Genomic DNA, 27,073 nt, shown 5'->3' on the forward strand with positions numbered 1-27,073 from the left:
TATAGTCATATATTATTGATGGCTCAGAGCCCTAATACTTTATCTTATGAAACAAACGAAATAGATAAATGCAAACAGTAAACTGTTAAGCAGATGAGGTTAGATTAATAAAATAAAATAAAAATAAAATAAAACAAAATAAAATAAAATCTATGTTTCTTTCATTCCTTTCTATTTCCTTACAGATATGAGGTAAAACTCTTTAAGTGTGGAAATGAAATTGCCAAACATATACATTTGTTCATTGTTCCGCTCAACTACTACTTACTACTGACAATATACTAGGAACTATGTTGGCCTTAGAAATAGATGTAATACAATATATAATCTCCACCTTTATAGAACTCATGGTCCAGTATATATTGATAACAATTCTGTAATGATTAGGATAGTGTCTTCAAGTCCTAAAAATAGTTCATGTTAAGGTGAAGAGATTTTTTTAAGTACCATATGCTGATTTGATTTTCTCTACAATAAATTAATATTGGAATTTGAGTGGCTATGATCAACTTGTGACATAAGACATGAAAAATGTGATTTTTTTCTTAGACATAATTGCTTAATACTTGAGGCAAAACAGAAAATAATATTTTTGAGATGTAACACTATTCCGGACAATTACTGCAAATTATTTTCTGTCCAGGCCTGCTTTTCCACACATGCACTAAATAGTTATATATACATACCTTTGCCATTACAGTGTTTTTTTGTATTAAGTATTTTTTCGTATTTTCATTGTGGCTTCAAATTTCCTAGCTCTGGGTAATTCTACTTATTTCTGAAACTCCTCCATAAGCTTATGGTCCAAAAAACACAACAGTAATTTGAAGGTAATACAAAAGAATAAAATTGACTTAACAAATAGTGAGATAGTTTCAAAATCGTAGTCAAATATTTTAGAGTTCTGGTCTCATTTTTGGATTGTCCTACATAATTTTCAATGGTGAATATTATTCTACAATGTTCCATCGTGCTAAAAAATAAAAATATCAGTGACAATGCTTTTGAAGAGCACTAATATGTTTCCTCGTAAATCATTTTGTTATTTTAATATAAATTGTAATTTAATTTGAAAAAGCATTCTTTAAATGAACTATTTCTAGATCATAAATATTAAAAATCTCAGAAACAACTCAATTTTTCAGGAACTAGCATCATGATCAAAATAAAACAACCACATAAAAGGATATAAAGTATGTGTTTACTTATGCACATACGTACAGCAAGTTAAACGTTTTACTGACCTTTAACCGAAGAAAGATTACAAAATGAATAAGATATTAATTGGTTTTTCAGGAAGAGAGAAAAAAAGATTTCCTTAAAAACAAAGGCAAATAATTTTGTTTTATATCTTAAGAAAAGTAAACTGTTACCTGTGCAAGAATGGGGAAGCCAAGGTTCCTACATCCATTACAAGGAGTTAATGCTTCCCAGAGTCCTGAGGGCCCACAAGTGTTTTCATCATCATCTTCTTCTTCCACTTCTCCTGGTGACAAATTTATTGTAGATGAAGTTCTCTGAAATTAAATTTATATTATACCAATATATTATATCAATGTTATTTAGATATCTTAACATCAATTAAATGACATTATTTTCTTGTAGTGTATGTTAGCAAGCAAAATCAGCTTAATATTCACCATAGTTATGTGGCTGTGCCATGGCACTAAGACAAAAAACATGTATAATTCAATTTAAGTTGAATATTTAAAAAAATTGAAAGTGAAAAAACTGGGTGAGAAAGACTATTAGGATACAAAGTTCACAATGAAAAATAGACATGAAAATGACCCAACAAAATATCTCAGTAGCAACAAATTAGAAAAATCTTATCATTTCTAAATGCAATCAGAGGAATAGCAGGAAAATACTTTATTAAAATAGGAATTGCCAAAAAGCATATATTTTCATGATGTCTCCTTTTCAAAAAAAAGAACTTCATAAAATTTTATATTATATGTGTAATGGGGGTAATACTTTTAAAATTAACAATGGGACTTCCATGTTTAACCTGCATATTTACTTTTGTTACTTGCCAAATCCCATTAAAATGACAACGGATTTGTTAAAATGGTCTAACGTGCATAAGGACAAGGACAACGGGAGAGAGATTAGCAGATGAGCAATAACAAGAAAATTTTAAGATAATGATAAACAAATGGATAAACAGATTAGCAGGTGAGTAAGAACAAGAAAATTTTAAGATAATGATAAACAAATGGGTAGATATTACCTGATCTAGCAAACTTGAGAAAACTGAAAACAAAATGTCTGCAAGGGGGAAGAATAAGCAGCATGTCTATTCATGACTCAGCACCATCAAAACGGCTTATGAATCATGAAGATGTAGGTGCAGGTGGGGCTGCAACAGGATAGAAACTCTACATTTGGAAGAGTTAGACCCTTAGACCAATGTTCTCAACTGGCCAAGAAACTAAACCTTCACCACTGACAAAAAATGGGAGGTTTATTTTCTGGTGGGATTGAAACAAAAGGATTATGAATTCAAACAATCCATGTACAATGAACAGAGGGGTGTCTCTGTAAAAGCAAAGAAATTAATTGAATATCTGGTAGTTGTAGATTCCCAACCCACCCCAGTGCCTGTCCACATTTGCCCTACAGAACATGGCAACTAGGTTTATATCCCCCAGGTAAGAGATGAGGATATATTCCCCTCTGCAGAAATTGACCTTCCAAGAAAGAAGATCTGTAAGTACCTAGTAAAATGATGGGGGTCTATGCCTTAACTCTTACTGTGAAGCCCACCTCTCATAAAATCTCCACTCAGATAAACAGTTTTAGGTAAATATGAACAAGAATCCAAGCATCATCACACATTTGAAGGAAGTTTTTAACAGAGACCAAAATAAATATACAGAAAAAAGTTATAAATAGTATCCACAAAGACATAGAAGATACTTGCATCCGTGAAAGAAGAACAGAATACTATAAGACAAATAAACACCTAAAACCCAATAGAAGGTGGAAAATAAGTCTGAGGAAATTTCCCAGAAGACAGAACAAAAGATGGGGAGAAATTAAAAGTTAAGAAATTGGGGATCAAATTAAGAGGTCCATGTAGAGAAAGGAGGAAATCATCAAAGAAACAATGCAAGGAATTTTGCCAAAACTGATGAAAATTCCATATTCAAAGTGCCTGATGAATGCTCAGCAAACTGATTTTTGTTTTGTTTTGTTTTGTTTTAAAAAAAGGTGGCAGTCTTCAGAATGTAGTGTTGGATACACACTGATAGATCATTATTATTGAAGTTAGTAAAAATACTCTATATATTAAATTGTAAATGGTACCCACTTGACCCCCGCACAAAAGTTGTGACTTTAAAATATAAGACTTCAGGGTGCCTGGGTGGCTCAGTTGGTTAAGCATTCATCTCTCAATTTCAGCTCAGGTCATGATCTCAGGGTCACGGGATTGAACCCTACGTCTTGTTCCTTGTTCATTGAGGAGTCTGCTGAAGATTCTCTCTCTCCCTCTCCTTCTGCTCCTCCCCTTTCCCCATGCTCGTGCTCTCTCTCTCTCTCTCTCTCTGAAATAAACAAATCTTAAAAAAATAAAATATGAGATATTGTTTTTCTATATTCACATCTTAAATTTCCCTTCATCAATTTTCAATAACTGAAAAGTCATAAACTTAAAAAGCCTCATAAGCAGTTACAGCCTGTAAGATACAATAATAATAATAGCTATAATCTATTGAGCATTTACTATGTGACACTGTAGTGTCATAGGATTCTTATTCATTATTTTAATTCACACAAACTAAGGCACAGAGGGGTCAAGTAAAATCAAGGTCATAGAGCTGGTTGCAGAAAAAGGGTTCCAATCCAGACTGCCTGACTCTAGAGCTGACCCCCTTGACCACTCACTATGTTACATGGCTTCTCATTCAACACAGTATCCTGTAAAAGGTAATTATATTGAATAACCGAGCTGACGTAATTGCAGTTTAAATAAAAAAGGTGTATTTGTGAATATATTTCTGCTACATGATGACACTCCTGAAAGCAATTTGCTACCTGTGACAACTAAAATTTCTGTAATTTTGTACATAGCCGCCCATTCTTTCATAAAAACACATTTCTCAAATCAGTAATAAAAGATGATTATCACAGGGATTTTTCATCCTACAGACATCCTGGTGAGAAAATCTTGGGGCATCTAAAGCGTTAATCTAGCAGAACATCTATGTGTATGATCAACGCTGTCTACAAAATAGAATAACCAAGTAGGCATCCCCTTCACCAACTCATGATCAGTTGTTGGTTTGACCATCAGTGTCGACATGGCATGGCACCATAAATCATTACGTTCTTCCTAAGAATTATCAACATTTTACAGATTAATCAGTTCTTTTGTATTTATGTTAAGGGTTCTATAAGTATTTGATCCAATCTTACAAGGAACTTCCTCTATCTCTTTCTTCTCTCTAGAGAAGAATCCTGTTTATGTCTCTTCTCTGCTCATAAATCTCATAAATTATTTGCCATTGCACAGTAAATAATATCCAAATTCCTCAAGGTTCTAAGGTCAAACTATTTTCAACACTTTTACTTCCTATACTGTACTTATCCAGACTATAACCAAGTAGAATTGTTTACCCTTCCCTAATCATCCTCAATGCATTTATTCATGCCTTGCATCTAACTTCTCCATGAAGCATATTATACTGGTTAAGAGTTTAGGCTCTAAAATTAGTTCTGAATTTTCAGCTTGCCTACTTATTAGCCTTCTTATTACAGTGATTTTCATCAGATAGGACCATTGTCAGCCTCACTTGCCTTATCTACTCAATGGGAAATAATATAGTAGAACCTCCCTCAGAATTTTTTTCCTGATAATTAAATAAGGTAACAAATATAAAGTGCCTGACACAATAAGGTTTCAATACATACTAACTGCCATTTTAGCTATTATTCTCTTATGATCCCACTGATTCCTCAAAATACATTCAGATTTCACTTCTTTCCAGATTTCCCACAAACAGAAATGATATGGCTCTTCTATATAGCTCTTTGTGTGAGTTTTTGTATTATGATACTTCACATATACCTTGAGATGATAGATGGCACAGAGGCAAAGAGAAGTAGCTGTGAGGTCAAATAGATATGTATTTAAATCCCATCTCTGCCATTTCCAAGCTGTGTTACTCCGAGAAAATCCCATAATTTTATTAATCCTAGTTTTCTTATTTGAAAAGTAGCTAAAATAATAATTCCCATTTTATAGGGCTGTATGAGGACAACATTAATTGCATGACAGTGACTGGCACATAAAAAATAATGAATATATACTGCTATTTTCATTATTATCTTTATCCTAAAAGAGTTGTATACGTGCGCGCGCACACACACACACACAACACAGCTTATTTATTCTAGTCAATTGTAAGTTATTTGAAAGCAAACATTGCCTTATTCACATTTGTATCTCTTACAATGTGTATGCATAATAGAATTTAACAATTATTTATTGAATGAATTATCAATAAATTTCAAACTGTCATTTTCATTTAACTACCTAGAAAATTTTACTAATATTAAGAGGTATATATAAGTGCATCACAAATCTCATTAGAGCTATTTTAGTATAACAAAATTTATCAGTGGTTTAGTACTGCCCCCTAAAGACAGTATATAAATCAGCTGCGTAAAACAATAATTTTCCACTTGCTGCTTTACAATTTAAAATGCCTGGGAAAGATTTTTATCAAACTAAATATAATCTTCAATTATTTATAAAAAGAAAGCCACATGAAAGCACTTAAACTTGGAGTTTGCTTTATTCCAAATGCCTTTGAAACTTTTTATTGGAGACCCAACTGTGTTCCTAAAGTTCCAGAAATTCTTCCATAGAATATAGACCTAAATTGTCATGGTATGAGCCTACTATCTTTCTTGGTTAATACATAGTAATTATGTGGATGAAAGATTGGACCGGTCCTACATTGTCATAAATACCATGGCGACACAAATCTGAGTTCAAGGAAAAATACTTCTAAAATAATTACATCAGTCTAACAGTAAAGAAATGTGATTTCCTTGAGAGGGGAGATTATACACACACACACACACACACACACACATACATACATATATAGCCTCACGTTTTTTATCACTGAATAAACATGATAATGTCATAAATATTTGTAACGGTGATTTATAGTTTAAAAATGACTAAAATTTTTGTATTTAGCTGGAAGATCTATGAAGTATATCATCTGTGTGGCCTGAAAGGAGGTATTTTTAACCTTTAAACCAAAATCAGTTGTGTTTCATCTTGACAAATACTGAGTGTCTCAGTAGTCTTTTTTAAACTGGTGTGTGTCTTTCTCCTTTTGAGTGTTCCCAGTAAGCAAAAAAAAAAAAAAAAAAAAAAAAAAAAAAAAGAGCATTGTGCTAATTCATTTTTAAATAATTCATTTTTAGAATTACAGGCTGGAAATGTGTGTCCAGTTTTTAAAGCAGTTTAGACAGTGTTTTCCAGGGAAGGACAAGTCTGACCATTTACAAATTAATTTCCTTTTTTTTTTTTTAAGATTTTATTTATTTATTTGACGGACAGAAAGATAGCCAGAGAGAAAGGGAACACAAGCAGGGGGAGTGGGAGAGGAAGAAGCAGGCTCCCAGCGGAGGAGCCCGATGCGGGGCTTGATCCCAGGACCCCAGGATCATGCCTTGAGCCAAAGGCAGACGCTTAACGACTGAGCCACCCAGGAGCCCCTACAAATTAATTTTCTTGAACAGGATTATGGTTTTAAAATTTCAGTTCTAAGTCATATTTTTGGTATGCAGCATGCTAGAAAGAATCTACCTGTTCTGGGGTAGAGAAAAAAAAAAAGTCCATCTTACTATCCGAGTGCAGAACAAGTTATCACTGAGAAAGCCTTTTTGGTTTCATTTTAAAGTTAAACACAACTGCTTTTGAGCATCTGTTAGTTCTTTGATTTCTGAAGTCAGAATGCAAGCACAGTGCATTCTGAAGGGTTTGCAAACACAATGGCTCACTCCCAAACCCCTGGGTATTCATTCTCATTCTGGAAGTGAGAATATATAGTAGAAACTGGTGTGTCCCTCAGTGCCAGTAGGGGACGGCGAGGAGCTCGTCCAGTCCCACTCTGAGCACCAGGACGTTCTTCGCCAGAGGCAATCATGGTTAGGACTACGGACTCTGCTTGAGGCAGATGCCATGGTAACAGATGTAAAACTTCTTAGCAATCAGATAAGTTATTTTCTTTCTAATTTACATAGAAAATTGTTTTCTAAAACTAAAATACTTTGTCAGACAATGTAACCTCAGTTTGTATTAATTAGTTTTTGAGGAAGTGTAATAATCCATGAAATGTGAATAAATGGAAAGAACAAACAAACAAACAAAAAAACATTTCAGATATAGAATAGCCCCATTAAAGTAGGGTTGGGATTACCCCTGTTTGACAAGTGAAGAAGCTGATGTTATTCAATTTACAAGATCACCTTACAAATGAGACTAAATTATTTAAGTCCAAGTCTTCTGACTCTAGGTGCCATAATCTTTCTTCCACACCATGGAACCAAACTCCAGATAATAGATATTCAAGATGTTCAGAATATCCACAAAGAAATTTTTTTTTCTGTGATAGTTTATAATTGAAGGCTTTTACTTTTTAACTCTAAAATTCTGAAGTCCATGCAGTTAAAGTGCAGGATTAAGGGCCAGTTATGATCCCACAGAAACCCCTTACAGCCTCACCAGTCAACTCTCGTAACGCATGTCTTTATAAACATGGCAGTGGTGGGGCAAAGACGGAGGCTATCCATGTCCTGTCCAGATGTCACTGGAGGAAACCTGGGGTGCTGGACTTAGCCAGAATATGGGAAAGCAATGTGTGGGTGGGGAAATGGGATGATGGAATAGACAATACTGTTGCTCTTCCTACCAAAAATACAAAAACCAAAATGAAAAGTAGGACAACCATCTAATTGAACTGTCAATACAAAGGGACCAGGCAGAAAGGCAGACTCCAGGAGGTAGGCAACCATCAGAAATGGAGATCCAAACAAAGGAAGACCATTCAAAATGGGAGTCACCAATCTGGACAACTGTGTAGCTAAGTCCCAAGTATTTTTGTCTTTGTATTTCAAAAGATAAAATTGATTTATTGATTTTTAATGAAATTTAAAGTAATACATACTTATTGTAAAACAAATCATTCAAAATTAAAAGTTATTAAAGGAGAAAGTGAAGCTTTCCTAACCTCATTTCCACTGTAAGCATTCAGTGCATGTCTTTCCAGATTTTGCTTGTCTGATGATTTTGTTAGGATAAATTCATAAATATGCAATTGTATGCCAAAAAGCACAACCACTCTAAACTTTGTATATACTGCCAATATTGTCTCTAACTTACTCTCCACGCAGTGACCAGAGAAATTTTTTAAATATGAGAATATGAACATGTTACCCTCTTCCTTAAAAACATTCAAGTTTCATCGTTCTTTAAGTAAAATTCAAAATTCTTCATGATCCAAAAGGCTGGCTATGACTTGCCCTTAACCTGCCTCTCTAGTCTTGTCCCACCACCACCCTTCTTCCTCCCTTTTGCTCATAACATTTCAACACACTACATTGTCTTTTTCCTGGAATATATCAAGCTTCCTCCTACCTAGAACTTCACATACGACTTTCTCTAGCAGAGACTGTTAGTTGTCTCCCAATATACACTCTCCTCTCCCTTTTGTCTTTAGAAACAGAACACCTAGACCTATTTTTCTGTAGTTATAATAACAAACCCTTTTAGTTGGGTATATGCCTGCTTTGAATAAAGACACTTACCAAACCCCATTACAGGTAGTTGTGGGCATGTGATTAACTTAGACCCTTTGGGTATAAGAAGTGTTCTCAGAGTGACGAAACATGTCCTTCTTCCTCCCCTTCCTTGGGAGTGCTAATGAAATGACTGAAGCGAAGCAGTCATCTTGAACCATGAGGTGCCCATGAAACTAGAGAACATACACAATGGAACAATAAAATAGAATATTCCTGGATTCCTCTTGCTGGTGAGTACTACCAGCCTTAGACTGCCTTAGTCTAAGCTTTGCAAGGAGGAGTAAAAGAAAATCCTTTTAAAGTTATTTTAGATTTTCTGTTTCTTGCTATGTACCAAATCCTAATAAATAAATTGTGGGAACATTCTCTTCTCTTGTCTTCATCAGGATTAATCTTATTTGTGCTTTAGGTGTGAACTTAATTCCCTTCCTTTGGTAGACTTTCTTGATGCCAAAGTCAAAATTAGTTTCCTTTCTTACATATTTTCACAGCATCCTGCTTTTTTTATAGCAATTATCAAAATATAATTTTACAGTTATTGTGTGATTTTGGTTCAATATCTCCTATTCCTACTCAATTACAAGCCGCCTGATTGCAGAGATGTCTATTAGGTTAGCTACCACAAGCACCACACCTAGCACAGTGTCTGAAACATTAAAGACCTTTCCATTCCATATGTGTTGAATGAATAAATGAGTTAATGAATAAATGCCAGCTTGCCTTCAAAATTAACATGAACATTTGCACCAATTTAACTATAACCCAGATCTGAGTGTCCTTTATCTTCTGACTCCACTAAATTCACTTGCTCTCACTGTGTTCATCTTATATTCAAGCTAATGTAGAACTCAGCATCTATCTGATTTCATTAAAGAACATATTCATATCTCTCCCCTTCCACCACGAAGTGCCCAGCTTCCTTGATGTCTATTTCCTCCCACAGGTTTATTCCATTAGCTCTTCGAATTCCTCTCTTTTTATTATGCAGAGCAATTTAGTATACATTTTCTCTCCAAATTTGCATAGCCAATCCCATTACACAGGTGACTTTACACAGGGATTACTATTTTTGTCAACTTGAAAGACAATAGAAAAAGATAGATCAATAATATCTTATTTTTCATAGTATTTTTTAAATTGGGGAACTAAGGGACATGGTGAGAGAAAGAAAATTGTAAGACATTAAGCTCGCTTATTTATAAACCAAAACTATGACAGTACCAATGATCCAACAAATACAGCAGACTCGCTTATCTTAAATTCAGTCCTGAAAAAGAGATCACATGCCACAATTTAATGTGTAGCAATGCTCAGAAAACTTGGTGTCAAATATAATATCTTCATCAGCTTATTAACACTAAACATCTGTTTAGTTTTCTGAAAATAACTCTGCAGTGCTACCCTACACTAGCTTTGCACCTCAGCCATCTCAGGTTAGTGAAATTCACAGAAGCTGCAACATTGAAGTCCTCTGAAAAACAAAATTTCTCTCAGATTTATTTGAAGTTACCTGGGAATGTTAAATAGCACTTATATCTGCAAGGAAAAGAAAGGAAGAAGAAAAACAAGTCTTTATGCCAATGAGCACACGGAGTCCACCTCCTAGTATCCACAACACCAAATGATGTTACTCTGTACAGTGATATTTTGAAATTGGAGATTTGCCAGTATCAAAAGTATTTCACACTTATTGAAATACAGACTTGCTATTCAAGCAATTATTTTTAGTTGCAAGAAATGCTGAAGAACAGATTAAGGAGAGCTGTTCTCTGTTTAGTAGTACATGAGACACTGTAATTCCTCTAAAATGCTCAGTTCCAACTAATTTTGTCTCCAGCTGCTACCTGTTTACAAAGTTGACATCCTTTGCATAGCCATCTGGAAAACTTCAAAGAAGAATGCCTTTGGTTTGCTATTCTTTCATACAGTCTTACTATTTTACTATCTCTCGAAACTTTTTTTTATCTGACTCTTAACAACTGATGCTGTTTATTATTGCAAAATTAGAAGTCTAATCTGATGTCAAGTTTATATACGTTGCACATTTTGAAAAAGTTAAGGTTACTTTAGAAAATTTAATATTTAGCTTAGTTTATTTTTTCAGCAGATTTAATATAAAAAGCAAAATGTGTAACTTTTGGAAAATTAAAGTATTCTTTGTGACAGATCATTTTATAGAAACAATTTTTTAAATAGTTTCCTTTTTAAAATCAATTTATAAAAGTATTACATAATATGTACTCATTTTAAATGTACAGTTTGACGACTTTTAATAAATGTATAGAACTGAGTAATCACCACTGCAATTAAGATACAGAACATTTCCATCACCACGAATGCTTGTGCTCCTTCCTTGTCAATACTCACCTACCCTTGGCTCTGGAAACCTTTTTTCTATCACTGTATTATACATGTCTTTCCTAGAACTTCACCGAAATGGGATCGTAAGCACACACTTTATACCTGACTTCTTTCACTCAGCATAACATTTTTGAGATTTATCTCTATTTTTCATGTATCTGTAGTTTATTCCTTCATAATGCAAAGTAGTATTCCACTGTATGGACATGTCAAAGTTGACTTATATATTCATCTGTTGATAGACATTTAGGTTGTTTCCAGTTCGAGACCATTATGTATAAAGTAGGTGTAAACATTCATGTAAAATTCTATGTGTGGACATAAGCTTTTGTTTCTCTTGGGTAAATACCTATAATGCCAGGTCATGTAGTCTATCTGAAACTTTTTAAGAAATTGTCAAAATATTTTCCCAAGTGTTTGTACCATTTTACATTCCCATTACCTGTGTATGAGAGTTTGAGTATCCCCACATTATTAACAACACCTAATTTTAGCCATTGTAATGGGTGTGGAGTAGTGTCACATAATGCTTTTAGCTTCTATTTCAGTTATTACTAATGTATTAAGTATCTTCTTAGGCCATACATGTATTTTTTTGGTGAAATATCCTTTCAAATCCTTTGCCAATTTTTATTGGGTTAATCTGGTTTTTGCATTGTAAGAGGCCCTTTTTTTTTTCTTTTTAGAGCAGTTTATGATTCACAGCAAAACTGAAAGGAATAGAGATTTCGTATAACCCCCTAAACCCACACATACATGGCTTCTGTCATTATCAACATCTCCCACCAGAGTGGTCCATTTGTTACAGATGGTGAACCTACAGTGATGCAACATAATCACCCCAAGTCCATAGTTTACATTACAGTCCTGATAATGACATATATCCATCATTATGTTATCATACAAAGTACTTTCACTGCCCTAAAGATCCTCTGTGTTCCACCTATGTATCCCTCTAACACAACCACTGTTTTTTTGTTTTGGTTTGGTTTTTGGTTTTTTACTGTTGCCATAGCTTTGTTCTTTCCAGAATGTCACATAGTTGGAATTATATTATATATGTAGCCCTTTCAGGTTGGCTTTTTTCATGTAGTAACACACATTTAAGGTTCCTTCATGTCTTCATGGCTTGATAGCTCATTTCTTTTCAGTGCTGAATAATATTCCATTGTCTTGACATACCACAGTTTATTTATCCATTCATCTACTAAAGAACATCTTGGCTTCTTCCAAGTTTTGGCAATTATTAATAAAGCTGTTATAACCATGTGTGCAGGTTTTTGTGTGATGTAAGTTTTCATTTCCCCTGGATAAATATTTACCACAAGGTGTGAGAATGCTGGATCATCTAGTAAGAGTATGTTTCATTTTCTAAGAAACTGCCAAATTATCTTCCAAAGAATCTGCACTATTTTGCATTCCCACCAGCAATGAATGAAAGTTCCTCTTGATCTACATCCTCAGCACTTGGCCTTGTCAGTCTTTTGGATTTTGACCACTCTAGTGGTTTTAAATTTCATTTCCCTGATGACATGTGGAGCATCTTTGCATATGCTTAATCGCCATCTAGATATCTTCATCAGTGAGGTGTCTGTGAAGGTCTTTGGCTCAATTTTAGTCTATTGTTTGTTTTCTTATTGTCGAGTTTTAAGAATTCTTCATATATTTTGGATAATAGTCCTTTATTAGATATATGATTTAAAAATGTTTTCTCCTTGTCAGTGGCTTATCCTCTCATTCTCTTGACCTTGAGAGCAAAAGTTTTTAAATTTAATAAAGTCCAGCTTATCAATTATTACCAATTCTTTCATGGATCCTGCCTTTAGTGTTGAATCTAAAAAGTCATTGCCATACTCAAGGTCATCTAGCTTTTCTCCCATGTTTTCATCTAGGAATTTTATAGTTTTGCATTTTACATTTAGGTCTGTGACCCATTTTGAGTTAATTTTTGTGAAGAGTGTAAGGTCTGTGTCTAGATTCATGTTTTTGCATGTGAATATCCAGAAATGTAAACTTATTTTTTTAATATTCTATATTCTGGCAATACATCCTTTGTGCTGTTTACTTAATATCTAAGAAATCTTTTCTTTCCCAGAAGTCACAAAGGTATTCTCCTATATGTTTTTTTTTTAAATATATTTTGGTCTTTGATCCATGTTGAGTTAATATTCATCTACAGTAAGAAGTAAGATTTGATGTTCATTTTTAAAATATGGATACAAGTTTTTCTAGCCCCACTAGTTGAAAAAATTATCCTTTCCCCATTAAAGTACCCTGGGACTTTTTTGAAAATCAATTGACCGTATACGTGTGGGTCTATTTCTGAACATTCTCTATTCGGTTCTACTGATTCTCTCCTCATGCCAATACCACACTAACTTAATTAATATAGCTTTATAGTAAGTCTGGATTCAGAGTCCTCCAGGTTTGTTCCTTTTCAAAATTGTTCTAACTAGTATAGAACCTCTGACTTCGCAAAAAAATTTTTAGAATACACTTGTCAATATCTGGGGGGGGGGGGAAGGCCTGCTTGGGTTTTGTTTGGAATTGCACTGAATCCACAGCACAAATTGGGGAGAAGAGATATCTAAACAATATTTAGTTCTCAGAATATCTCTCCATATATGAGGCCTTTTTTAATTTCCATCAACATGTTTTTATAGTCTTCAGTGTACTAGTCTTGCACACACCTTTGTAAATCCATAGGGATAAACATGCATTTCATGTTTTGGGGAAATATTTTCAATGGAATTATTAATTTCAATTTAAATTGTCCATGTAAAAATTAGAATTGATTTTGTTTACTGACCTTGCATCCTGCTAAGTAAACATTTTAGTTCTGACTACTTTTTTGCATTTTTTAAAGAATTTCCTATGTAAATAATCATGTAAGCTGTGAATAAAGATTTTTACTTCTTTTAAAATTTGTATGCTTTTATTTCTTGCCCTTGCCTTATTGAACTTCCCCTAATGTCCAATATTATATTGAATAGAAATGGTAGGAGCAAATATCTTTGTCCTGTTTCCAATCTTAAGTCAAAAGTATTCAGTCTTTCAGCATTATGAAGTATGTTCACCACAGCATTTTTGTAGAGGCCCTTTATACAGCTGAGGAAGTTCCTTCTATTCTCAGGTTACTGAAAGTCTGCATCATAAATAGATGCTTTTTCTACATTATTTATATAATCATATATTTTTCTTCTTCATTCTATTAATATGGCAAACCACAGCAATTGATTTTAGATTGTTAAAGTAACTGTGCCTTTCTGACATATAGCCCATTTGGTCATGATGTATAATCTTTTTAATAGATTACTTATTTATTACTATTTTGTTAAGGATTTTTGATGCTGTGTTCATGAGTGATATTGAGGTAAAGTTTTCTTCTTGTGAAATGTCTCTGGTTTTGCGGTAATGTTGACCTCATGTAATAACTTGGAACAGCCCTAATCTTTTATTTTCTAAAAATCTAAAAGGTTTTTCACCAGTGAACCATCTGAGCCTGACGTTTCCTTGTGGGTAAATTTTAACCAATATAATTATATAAAATGTACATTATATTACATCAGTATATAATTAATTTTATTAATTTATTATCTCTTAATTTAAATTATATTGCTTATATCCACCATTTCAAATATACTCATTAAAATTTTTTGAGTATCTGTTGCTCAACAACTATAGTCTACAAGACTAAACTTGAGGGTGAGGAAATTCTCAAGAAAGACAAATATGTCAATAACTCAAAGCTCAAGGTATAAAGAGAGATTTATATCAGTAACTAGACAGTAAAACTAGACCAAAATTATGAGCATTACAGAGATACAGAAACAAAATATTAGGAGAACATAAAGAAGGAGCCATTAGAAGAAGAAAGAATTCAGAAAACTGCTTGTACTTAAGCCACAGTACCTCACGAGATAAGATTTCTGACAAGAGGGGAAGACAGGAATGAGAATGCAGAGCCATTGCAGACCATGGCAGTGCCAAAGTGCTTGCCATGTTTGGTAAACCAGGTATCAGGAAGGGCATAGTGAGGTGATGAGACAGAAAAAATAAACCCAAGCTATGTTGTGGAAAATGGATAGTTTAAAACAAGTTCAACATTTGCTAAGGCACAATATTCTACAACTAATGCTACAATGATGATAAACCAGAAAGCCCCAATGTGGCTAGGCACAAAGGATTCGGAGACTATTTCTCTTCTCTGAACGCCACAATACAGATGGTCCTGACAAAATCTGTTGTTTTGAACTATCTGCTAGATGTTACGTAAAGTATGTCTTATCTTTATGATTATGGGGCCAATATTTTCTTTTATTTGTGTAACCTGAAAAATAACTGGCACAGTTCTGGGCACATTATATGCATATACTTTTGACTTGACAACTCTGGTCCTTTCTTATTTTTTATGTCTTCTGTAAACAATTATGAATAGAAATGCCCTTTAAACAAATGTAATATAGAAGCGCTAATGTGCTAGTGTGTATGGAAATATGTATATGCTCGTGTGTCTGTGTGTGTGTGTGTTGGATTAAAAAACAGAAAATAAAAAGTATGTTTAATCAGGAAAACAGGTCCAAAAAGACCTTTAATAACCCCGCAATCAAAAGATAAGAATTGTCCTCTCTAAATAGCAATATTTTACCATTTTCAATGTGTAATAGCATATTATTTGCCATTCTTCACATTTATATTATATATACTATTCTCTTTATTATACTGTATTTTCATCCATTTTATGGGGTAGCCGTTGTTCAGTTATACAAAAGTAAAATTTCAGAAAAGTGAAGAATGTGATTGAAAATATATTAATTAAACCATCATAAAGTAACAAAACTTACAACTGAAGCATTTTACACTGAAAAGTAAATGAATACAAATTAGATATTAAGTTTGTCAATGAGCGGAAAACTGATTGAGGTCATAATGATGCTAAATCAAAATAGAGTAAATAAAATAGGAATAGAAATTGGGGATTTTTCACAGTCTGTTAATATTAATATTGCCAAGGGTAGGTTAAGGACACATCACTGCTAAGAGATGTGGAACAGATGGTTTAGACTAATGATTTGATACTATTGGGTAACTTCCATGATTCACATTATTGGTTGGAGGAAATTACACAATAAACAATGGTCTTCATTTTATTTTTAAAATGAGAAAATATATTTAACTGCAGGAGAATATAATTTCTTAACTTTATCATCTCACAGGAGAATGGAAATAAAAGACTAATATATTAATTCGGGCCCATGAAAAACATAAAGCCACAGAAAGTAAGACTAAAATATTAAATCATGTTTTAAAAATACAAAAGATGTTAGACATGTTAGTGTTTGCAAATTCAATTGCAGGATCAAAACATTCTTTTAACAATAATAGACAAAATCCTGGGGAGAAAAAACCTAGGGAGTTAAAAAATGTATGGAGAACATAACAAAGGAAAACTATAAGTGATCAAAAGAACAGCTGATATAGAATCTTTTAAATGCACCTGATTAGGATGTTTTTAAAATGCTTATTTGCAAGTACTTTCATTAACAATTACTAAATATTTATTAACATAATGAAATAAAATCATAATACCTCTGATGTGTTACTACCTGCTATGAATTGATGTTACTATTGTATGGTACTTTGGGTTCTAATAGTAAAACACTTTCACTTACAATACTTTTACTTACACAACTTTAGACCTAATGTGTCAATCTGCATAAAGAGTTATGAAAATTGAAATTCAAATAATTGCAAGGGAAATCAAATTTTCTTTATAAATAATAGAAGTACAAGAATTATGTATGTCCAAATAATCCTTTGCCAATCAGAGCACACAACCTACAGAATCTTCATCGGTTTTGCAAACATTAGAAAGATCAATCTCAAAACATCTTCAGGAATAGATACGATTTCCGTTTTTTCCAATTTATATGCAAAGACAGATCATGCTAATCCATAGAGTGAAGTATGTATGTAAAGGTGAAAGATGTGTAAAAAACTGGAATCTAGATCACAGTTTGGTCACATCATTACTGAGGAGATAGCAATTAGCAACAAAAAATATATTTTTAAGGTGTTTTAAATATTTAAAAATACTCTGATATTAAAAAAAGATTTGAAGTTTCTTTTAGAATACATACAACAACGTAATATAAGAAATTACGTCTCCACAGAAGGCATTTTTGTTGCAATATTTGTGTATGGGTGTGTGTTAGATATACCTGGTGAGTTCGTTTTCCAGTGTAGAGAAGTTAAACTATTAGGGTTTTTAAAAGTCTTGTGTCCTGATAGAAATTTTCTAGGCCTGTGTTCTTATAATAAACCAATGCTCAAAATAACTTTAGATGTAGGTTATTTTCTAATCATAAGAGCATTTTCTTCAATTTCTCCTGCCACAGTGAACAGGAGAGTGTGCAGAATAGAGAAAAGAAAGGGTCTGAATGAAATCTTGAGAAGCAAACCCTTGAGGTTAATTTTCCACCTCAAGGCCCAACTTCTGCCTGGTTGATTTAAGTCATAAACATACTATCTAAAATAGAATCCTTTCCCAAGGGTAACAGCTGGTAAAGAAGGAGGTCTATATCTTACTTATGTTTGTACTCTTGGTATCTGGAGTAGTATATGGCACAGAGTGGGTATGTGAATGCTGAATTTAATATGCTTCTTTTATATGCTTGACAGTACCCAATAAATGTTTTTTGATTGAAATATTTCACTAATTTACACTAGTAAAGAAACTCAAAACTAATGTTTTCTCCCTGACAAATTACCTTTAATTAATAATCAGATTAACAATACTTGAGTGTTTTAAAAAGCCTATCTCTTTCTTGAGATAATTTTTTAAGTAAAACAGAACTTTCCAGAGGCACCAGGACAAACTAAAAATACATGGCAATATCGTTCAACCTGTGCAACATTCTTGCCATCTGCCAGTATTTAATGAAATCTCCCAGATGCAAGATCACACACCTGAATTGAAATGCCTGAGCCTCATTCTGTCTAGCCCTGGTATTAAACCCATGCTGGATAAGTCATTTGTCTGTTACTGAGTGGGAAGTACCCATGACAATCAAAGACATCAGCAACTTCTGATTTACCAGATGCTACAATGGATTCATTCCCCAGTGCTCCACCATGATCACCCTAATTGAGAACTAATTTCATCTACAAGAAAAGAATTTTTCTGTTCCTCAGCTATGGATTTCCACCATCTGAAAAAACCCTTTCAAGAACACACAGTGCTGACCAAAGGGAACTGCTCCAAACGGATCTGACCACATACCATTTAATCTGTCACTTACATCACCAGACAATGCCATCCTATCATTACCTAAAGTCAAAGTCTTTTCCTAGAGCAGCCTGTATCTAATAACTGGCCAATGAAGTCCAGTCATCTTCTCCCAAACTAGGACAACTCTGAAGGGCCATTCCAGCTTCAGAGTTCCCTGTGATGTTGGCTAAGCCTTAAGGGACCATCCAGTGGGCTGCAACTCTATTTTCTCCAATGAGTTCTGAATCACAATCTTGTGGAAAGGGCCTTTCTTCCAAGTTTGTCTTTCCTTGGGTCCTTTCCCTCAGCCATAGATTACCTTTACATTTTGTTTTACATCTTTTAGTTACTCTCCTACTGGTTTTATAATATTTTATGTCAAGCTTTGTCTGTTTGAATGGCTATGTTGTATCTGTCTCCTAATGTGACCCAGACTAAAACAATACCTTTTAGCTCCAAGCATGTGCCATGGTTGAAGGCAGAAAGCAATGAATGGTGTTAAATCCTGAAAAGTTCAGTCAGTTACTGAAAAACAGAATGAAGAACTGGAGCTTTTCACACCAAAGTATATATTATTAAAGATACAACATTTTTCAAAGGACAGAAAACTGTTTTTGATTCCCTAGCTAACTCTAACAAAAGTTAGAGTAAGAGCTTAGCTTCATTCTAGAAAATATCTCTCTAAGTGGATGCTTGCTAGATATCACAAATTGAGTGCTCATGTCAACCTATCCTTAAAGTTTAGTGGTGAGAGTGGGAATTTATTAGAGCCAAAAGTAAGATGGGATTAATAACATCAATGACCAATTGGAACTATAATGTCTAAAAAGCCTTTACTTCATTCAAAAATGAGTAAATGACAGGTTGCCTGGATGGCTCATTTGGCTAAGCATTGGCTCTTGATTTCAGCTCAGGTCATGATCTCAGGGTCATGAGATTGAGCCCCACGGCTTAAGATTCTCTCTTTCCCTCTGCCGCTCTCACTCACATGCTCACACTCTCTCTCTCCCTTTCTCTCGTCTCTCTTAAGGAAAAAAAAGAGCAAATAGCAAAAAGGCTCTCAAATGGGAGAATATTTTCTTATGCTGTGGCATAAGGAAAGGAAATAGTTTCTAAGATATATCTTTGTCTCTGAAATTAATTTTATATAAGAAATTTATATAAAAATTGGCAGATCTATTTAGCATCTTCTAAAACATTAAAAAACTAGCCAATATGAAGCTGTGCATAAAAGAGATAACATAGCATACCTGACTATATTTGAAAAGTCTGCTTATATGTACAGCCCTTAGCTGGTCACTGGAAACTTGGATTTCTGAGGAATTCCTTTCACTCAGACAAGAGTGGCCCACTGTGCCTAAACTGTTTGTGAAAACAGTGATTTGTGCTGACCATCTGATTTCCTTCTGGGAGTCTGGGGCTGTGGTACATGCTAGGCAGAGGGTGTCTACATGACCTGCCCCCAGGAAAGATCTGGGATCTGAATCTTAACTGAGCTTCCCTGGTTGGCAACATTTGACAAGTGCTGTCACAACTCATCACTAGGAGAATTAAAGGTATCCTGTCTGACTCCACTGTTAGAGGAGCATGTGCCTACTTTCTCCCCAATTTCATCCATGCATTTTTTTTTTCCCTGCCTGACTTTGCTTTGTATATTTCTCTGTAATAAATCATAACTGTGACTACAGCTACTTGCTGTAATCCTGTAAATCCTCCCAGTAAGACCTGGAGGTGACCTTGAGGACCTTAAAGCAATTTGGAGATCTTTGCCAACAGGAAGATTTTCACATCCTAAGTACTCAGAAAACAAAGAAAATCTTAAAAATCCAATGTCCACCATATCAACCAAGGGAAAATATCATGCTGACCTTATATTTTTGCAATATTTGCAATTTTAAAAGCATCACATGAGAGAAAATGTCAACAGATTTTTCAGGCTGCAAAGTTGTAACTCAAGAATTTTATACCTAGCTAAGTTACCAGTTGCTCTTGAAAGCAAAACTTAGGAAATTCAGCTCTCATGAACAATTCTTGGGACAACAAATTTATCCCATTTGAAGATAAATTCTATCCTATCAAGAGACAAATTGAAGGATTGAAAACATGTAACAATGCAATATAAAGGATAATTAGTGACTATTTAACTCAATTAAATAAAAATTCTAGTATAATATTGTTTGTTAATATGGTTATAAAATTGAAAGTAAAAGCCAAAAAAAGGGTTTATAGGATTAAAATAACTTTTATACTTAAAATATTGGAGTTTCAGATTTAATTAACAATATCTTGGCACGGCAAATAAGGCAAGTTAAAGGAAGCTAAATATCTCATCATACTGAAATTTCTAGTTTTGTTCTTACACTTGATAATTGGAAACACATGTTTTAAGGAAAGTATTGAATAAACTTTAAGCTAATTACTATTAAAAGTAAAATAAGAATTTCTATATTCCCGTTCACTATAAAAACAAAGTAAATAAAATGTAGCCTGTGTAATGAAAGGGGGGGGAAGTGAGCAATAAAACACAGAAGGTATATAAGAAACCAACAACAAAAATAAAGTTGGGAAATATTAATTATAAATACAGTTTCAACCTATGAAAGATAGAGAAAGCAAATAAAACATAGTAATTAAATAATAAAATTAATAATGAATATTAACAGCATGTATATAGAAAAGTGTAGCTGGGAAGAAAAACCAAACCCTCTTATTAAACACTTATGGAATGCTTACAAAAATTTACCTTGAAATATACCATTAAAAAAAGCCCCATTTCTTAAGAGGATAAGTTTTGTTTCCTCTCCTTATGATGTCAAAGCAAAAGAAACAAAAGAAAATCTCTAGAAATTACTAATAAATATTAAGCTGGCCAAAAATAAAAGCCCACCTACTACAGATTTCAAAACATTCTTTTAAGTACTTAAGTGGTAACTGTAAGGCTAAAAAGGAGGGATAAAACTGACAATAATTAAATATTGTTTAAGGATTAAAAACAAGATGTTGGTATGTTAAAACCGATAATACACTGCAAACAAAAGCTCAATGATAAATTTATGTTAAAACAAACATCTCTGCTATTAAAAATGAGTGAAATGGCTAGCAATGCTGCTCACCTGAGCAGCCGGAGTGCTTGCCTTCCTGTAGCTGCAGCCAAACTCAGCTGTAGTGTTGCCAGCACTTGAAGAACCAACCTCGTGGCGCCCCTCAGAGACTCCCCACAAGCCAAGCAGCACCCGCTTCTCTCAGCTGAATGTACTGAATGCCTTGAACCACTAATCATTTAATAATTATTTACATCTCCCAATAAATAAAATCCAACTTGAAGGAAATAAAAAAAAAAAAAAGGTTCTTCAGTGAGTTTAAAGGCTTCTTGTTTGGGGAGGAAAAAAAGATGGCGGAGGAGTCGGGGACACTTTTTCAGCTGGTCCCCTCAAACAAACTGGCTATCTACCAGACCATCCTAAACACCCACGAAATCACCCTGATACGTAAGAAGATACATCTGGATCTCTACAAACAAACATCTCCTGCAGTGGGTATTGAGGTACGAAGCGCGGAACCGTGAATCCACGTACAGATATCGGAAGATAAATGGAAGGGGGAGGGAGCCGCCACGCTCCAGCGCCAGGAAGTGGTAGCCTCCTGTGCTGGGGAGTGGGCCGGACTCAAGGACCAGTAGCAGCCGGGAAACCAGACTGAAACAGGGAGCTCGGGAGCATGCGTGGGAACTGGGCGTGGCTGGCGGTGTTAGAAGCACAAAGGGAAGAGACCTGCGGACCCTGGGAACGAGGACTAGGAGAATGGCTGTGGGGCACACAACCCGGGACACTGCGGGGTTTTTAGTAGCACAGACAGAAACAGAGTTGGAGTGGCCAGGAGAGCTCAGTGAAGAGCAGACTGCGATCGCTCTGTTCTGAGACAGAGGTTTGGATACAGTCACTGCTGCTCCAACCCTCTGAAGACTCACAGAAAGCCGCCAGGGAAAGCCGCCAGAGAACAAAAGCCCGGAAAAACCGGTTCACACTGTGCCCATCCCCCCCACACACAGGGGGCAGGGCAACTCTACCCAAACGGGGTTGCCTGAGTATCAGCGTGGCAGGGCCCGCCCCCAGAAGGCAGCCTGAAAAAACAAGCAGCCCACATCCCTAAAGTCCCTATAAAACCAGTGCACATTGCTTGCGTCCTGGTCAATAATTTGGGCTCTGTGCATCCCTGCGACCTCTCCTCATCAGAATGACGATAAGGAGGAACCCTCAACAAAGGAAAGAAACAGAAACTGTGGCCTCTGCCACAGAACAATTTATAACCAAATTGTCAGAAATGGAGTTCAGAGTAACAATGGTCAAGATGATGTGTAGGCTTGAAAGAAATATCAACGAGAATATAGAATCTCTAAGGGCAGAAATGAGAGTGGGAAATTAAGAATGCTATGAATCAAATGCAGTCTAAACTGGATGCTCTGACCGCCAGGGTAAATGAAGCAGAAGAATAAATTAGTGAGTTGGAAGATGAGATAATAGAAAAGCAGGAAAAAGGGGGAACATGGCTTAAAAAACTCCAATTTCAAGAAATAAGACTACGGGAGATTACTGACTCAATGAAACATTTCAATGTCAGAATCATCAGCATCCCCAAGGGGGTGGAGAAAGACAGAGGTCTAGAAGAGATATCCGAACAAACTGTAGCTGAGAACTTCCCTAACCTGGCAAAGGAAACAATCATTCATGTCCAAGAGTCAGAGAGGACCCCTCCCAAGATCAATGAGAACAGACCGACACTACGTCACATAATAGTACAATTCACAAATCTTAGATCCAAGGACACAATCTTGAAAGCAGCCAGGGGGAAGACAATCCTCACCTACAGAAGGAGGAACATCAAAATAACATCAGACCTGCCTATAGAGAACTGACAAGCCAGAAAAAGCTGGCAAGACATATTCAGAGCGCTAAGTGAGAAGAACATGCAGCCAAGGATTCTTTATCCAGCAAGGCTGTCCTTCAGAATGCATGGAGAGACAAGGAGCTTCCAAGACCAGCAGAAACTGAAAGAATATGTGACCACCAAGCCAGCCCTACAAGAAATATTAAGGGGGGGTTCTGTAAAAGTAAAAATAACCCAAGAGTGATACAGAAGCGAAATTTACACTCTATAGAAACATAGACTTCACAGGCAGCATGACATCATTAAAATCATATCTCTCAATAATCACCCTTAATGTGAATGGCCTAAATGCTCCCATAAATGCCACGGGGTTGCAGATTGGATAAAAAGACATGACCCATCGATTTGCTGTCTACAAGAGACTCACTTTGAACCTAAAGATACATCCAGACTGAAAGTGAAGGGATGGAGAACCATTCTTCATGCCAACAGACCTCAAAAGAAACCTTGGGTAGCAATTCTCATATCAGACAGATTAGATTTTAAGCTAAAGACTGTAGTTAGAGATACAGAAGGACACTATATTATTCTTAAAGGGTGTATCCAACAAGAGGAACTAACAATTATAAATATCTATGCCCCCATCAGGGGAGCAGCTAGATACACAAGCCAACTCTTAACCAGAATAAAGAGACATATAGATAATACATTAATAGTAGGGGACCTCAAGAATCCACTCTCAGATAGATCACCTAAGCAGAAAATCAACAAAGAAACAAGAGTTTTGAATGACATACGGGACCGGATGGACCTCATAGATATATACAGAACACTGCACCCTAGAACAGAACACGCATTCTTTTTGAATGCACATGGAACTTTCTCCAGAATGGGCCATATACTGGGTCACAAACAGGTCTCAACCAATACCAAAAGACTGAGATTATTCCCTGCATATTCTCAGACCACAATGCTTTGAAACTGGAACTCAATCACAAGAAAAAATTTGGAAGAAACTCAAACACTTGAAAACTAAGAGCCATCCTGCTTAAGAATGATTGGGTAAACCAGGAAATTAAAGAAGACCTTGAGCAATTTATAAAAACCAATGAGAATGAAAACACATCGGTCCAAAACCTAGGGGACACTGCAAAGGCGGTCCTAAGGGGAAAATACATAGCCATCCAAGCCTCACTCAAAAGAATACAATGATCTAAAATGCAGTCCTTATATTCTTACCTTAGGAAGCTGGAGTTGGAACAGAAGAACAGGCCTAACCCACACACGAGAAGGCAATTGATCAAGATTAGAGCAGAGATCAGTGAATTAGAAACCAGGAGCACAGTAGAGCAGATCAACAAAACTAGAAGCTAGTTCTTTGAAATAAATAAGATCGATAAGCCACTGGACAGACTTATTCAAAAGAATAGAGAAAGGACCCAAGTTAATAAAATTATGAATGAAAAGGGAGAGATCACAACCAACACCAATGAAATAGGAAGGATCATTAGAAACTTTTATCAACAAATTTATGCCAATAAATTAAACAACCTAGAAGAAATTGATGACTTCCTGGAAACCTATAAACTACCAAGACTGAAACAGGAAGAAATTGATTATTTAAACAGACCAATTAATTATGAAGAGATTGAAGCAGTGATCAAAAACCTCCCCAAAAACAAGAGTCCAGAGCATGACGGATTCCCAGGGGAAATCTACCAAACATTCAAAGAAGAAATAATACCTATTCTCCTGAAGCTGTTTCAAAAAATAGAAACAGAAGGGAAATTACCAAACTCATTCTATAAGGCCAGTATTACCTTGATCCCCAAACCAAGCAAAGACCCCATCAAAAAGGAGAATTACAGACCGATAACCCTGATGAATATGGATGCCAAAATTCTCAACAAGATCCTAGCTAATAGGATCCAACAAAACATTAAAAGGATTATCTATCACGACCAGGTGGGATTCATCCCTGGGATGCAAGGTGGTTCAACATTTACAAATCGATCAGTGTGATAGATCACATTAATAAGAGAAGGGACAATAACCATATGATCCTTTCAACTGATGCAGAAAAAGCATTTAACAAAATGCAGCATCCTTTCCTGATTAAAACCCTTCAGAGTGTAGGGATAGAGGCTACATTCCTCAATTTCATAAAAACCATCTATGAAAAGCCTACATCAAATATCATTCTCAATGGGGAAAAGCTGAGAGCCTTTCCCTTATGATCAGGAACACGACAAGTATGCCCACTCTCGCCATTATTGTTCAACATAGTACTAGAAGTCCTAGCAACAGCAATCAGATAACAAAAAAGAATAAAACGTATTCAAACTGACAAAGAAGAAGTCAAACTCTCTCTCTTCACCGATGACATGATACTTTATATGGAAAACCCAAAAGACTCCACCCCCAAATTACTAGAACTCATACAACAATTCAGTAATGTGGCAGGATACAAAATCAATGCTCAGAAATCAGTTGCATTTCCATACACGAATAATGAGACTGAAGAAAGAGAAATTAGGGAATCGATTCCATTTACAATAGCACCAAAAATCATAAGATATCACAGAATAAACTTAACCAGAGAGGTAAAGGATCTATACTCTAGAAACTACAGAACACTGATGGAAAGACATTGAAAAAGACACAAAAAGATGGACAAATATTCCATGCTTATGGATTGGAAGAATTAACATAGTCAAAATGTCTATGCTACTCAGAGCAATCTACACTTTCAAAGCCATCCTGATCAAAATATCAATGACATTTTTCAAAGAACTGTAACAAACAGCCCTTAAATTTGTGTGGAACCAGAAAGGGCCCGAATCGCCAAGGAAATGTTGAAAAAGAAAAAAAAAGCTGGGGGCATCACGTTGCCTGATTTCAAGCTATACTACAAAGCTGTGATCTCCAAGACAGCATGGTACTGGCACAAAAACAGACACATAGAACAATGGAACAGAATAGAGACTCCAGAAATGGATCCTCAGCTCTGTGGTCAACTAATCTTTGACAAAGCAGGGGAAAAAATCCAGTGGAAAAAAGACAGGCTCTTCAATAAATGATGCTGGGAAAATTGGACAGCTATATACAAAAGAATGGAACTTGACCACTCTCTCACACCATACACAAAGATAAACTCCAAATGGATGACAGACCTTGGAATCCATCAGAATCATAGAGGAGAACATAGGCTGTAACCTCTTCAACATCGGCCACAGCAACTTCTTTCATGACACGTTTCCAAAGGCAAGAGAAACGAAAGAAAAAATGAACTAGTGGGACTTCATCAAGATAAAAAGTTTCTGCACAGCAAAGGAAACAGTCATCAAAACAAAGAGGCACCCCACAGAATGGGAGAATATATTTGCAAATGAAATTACAGATAAAAGGCTGGTATCCAAGATCTATAAAGAACTTCTCAAACTCAATACACAAGAAACAAATAATCAAATCAAAAAATGGGCAGAAGATATGAACAGACACTTTTCCAATGAAGACATACAAATGGCTAACAGACACATGAAAAAATGTCCAAAATCATTAGCCATCAGGGAAATTAAAATCAAAACCACACTGAGATACCACCTTATGCTAGTTAGAATGGCATAAATTGACAAGACAAGAAACAACAAATGTTGGAGAGGATGGGGAGAATGGGGAACCCTCTTACACTGTTGGGAATGCAAGTTGGTACAGCCACTTTGGAAAATA

The 27,073-nt window shown here is 35.2% G+C and overlaps 1 protein-coding gene across 5 annotated transcripts in view; it reads right to left on the reverse strand.

The window, feature by feature from the left end:
* ANKS1B (ankyrin repeat and sterile alpha motif domain containing 1B) overlaps positions 1–27,073 on the reverse strand; it is a 1,051,872-nt gene that overhangs the window by 737,605 nt on the left and 287,194 nt on the right. For all 5 annotated transcript variants that reach the window (XM_040637361.1, XM_040637360.1, XM_040637359.1 and 2 more), the window contains exon 9: positions 1,374–1,517. In XM_040637361.1, the coding sequence (XP_040493295.1) occupies positions 1,374–1,517 (144 nt within the window). The remainder of the gene's footprint in view (positions 1–1,373; positions 1,518–27,073) is intronic.

This window comes from Ursus maritimus, unplaced genomic scaffold, assembly GCF_017311325.1.
Source record: "Ursus maritimus isolate PB19 unplaced genomic scaffold, ASM1731132v1 scaffold_21, whole genome shotgun sequence".
Lineage (NCBI taxonomy): Eukaryota > Metazoa > Chordata > Mammalia > Carnivora > Ursidae > Ursus > Ursus maritimus.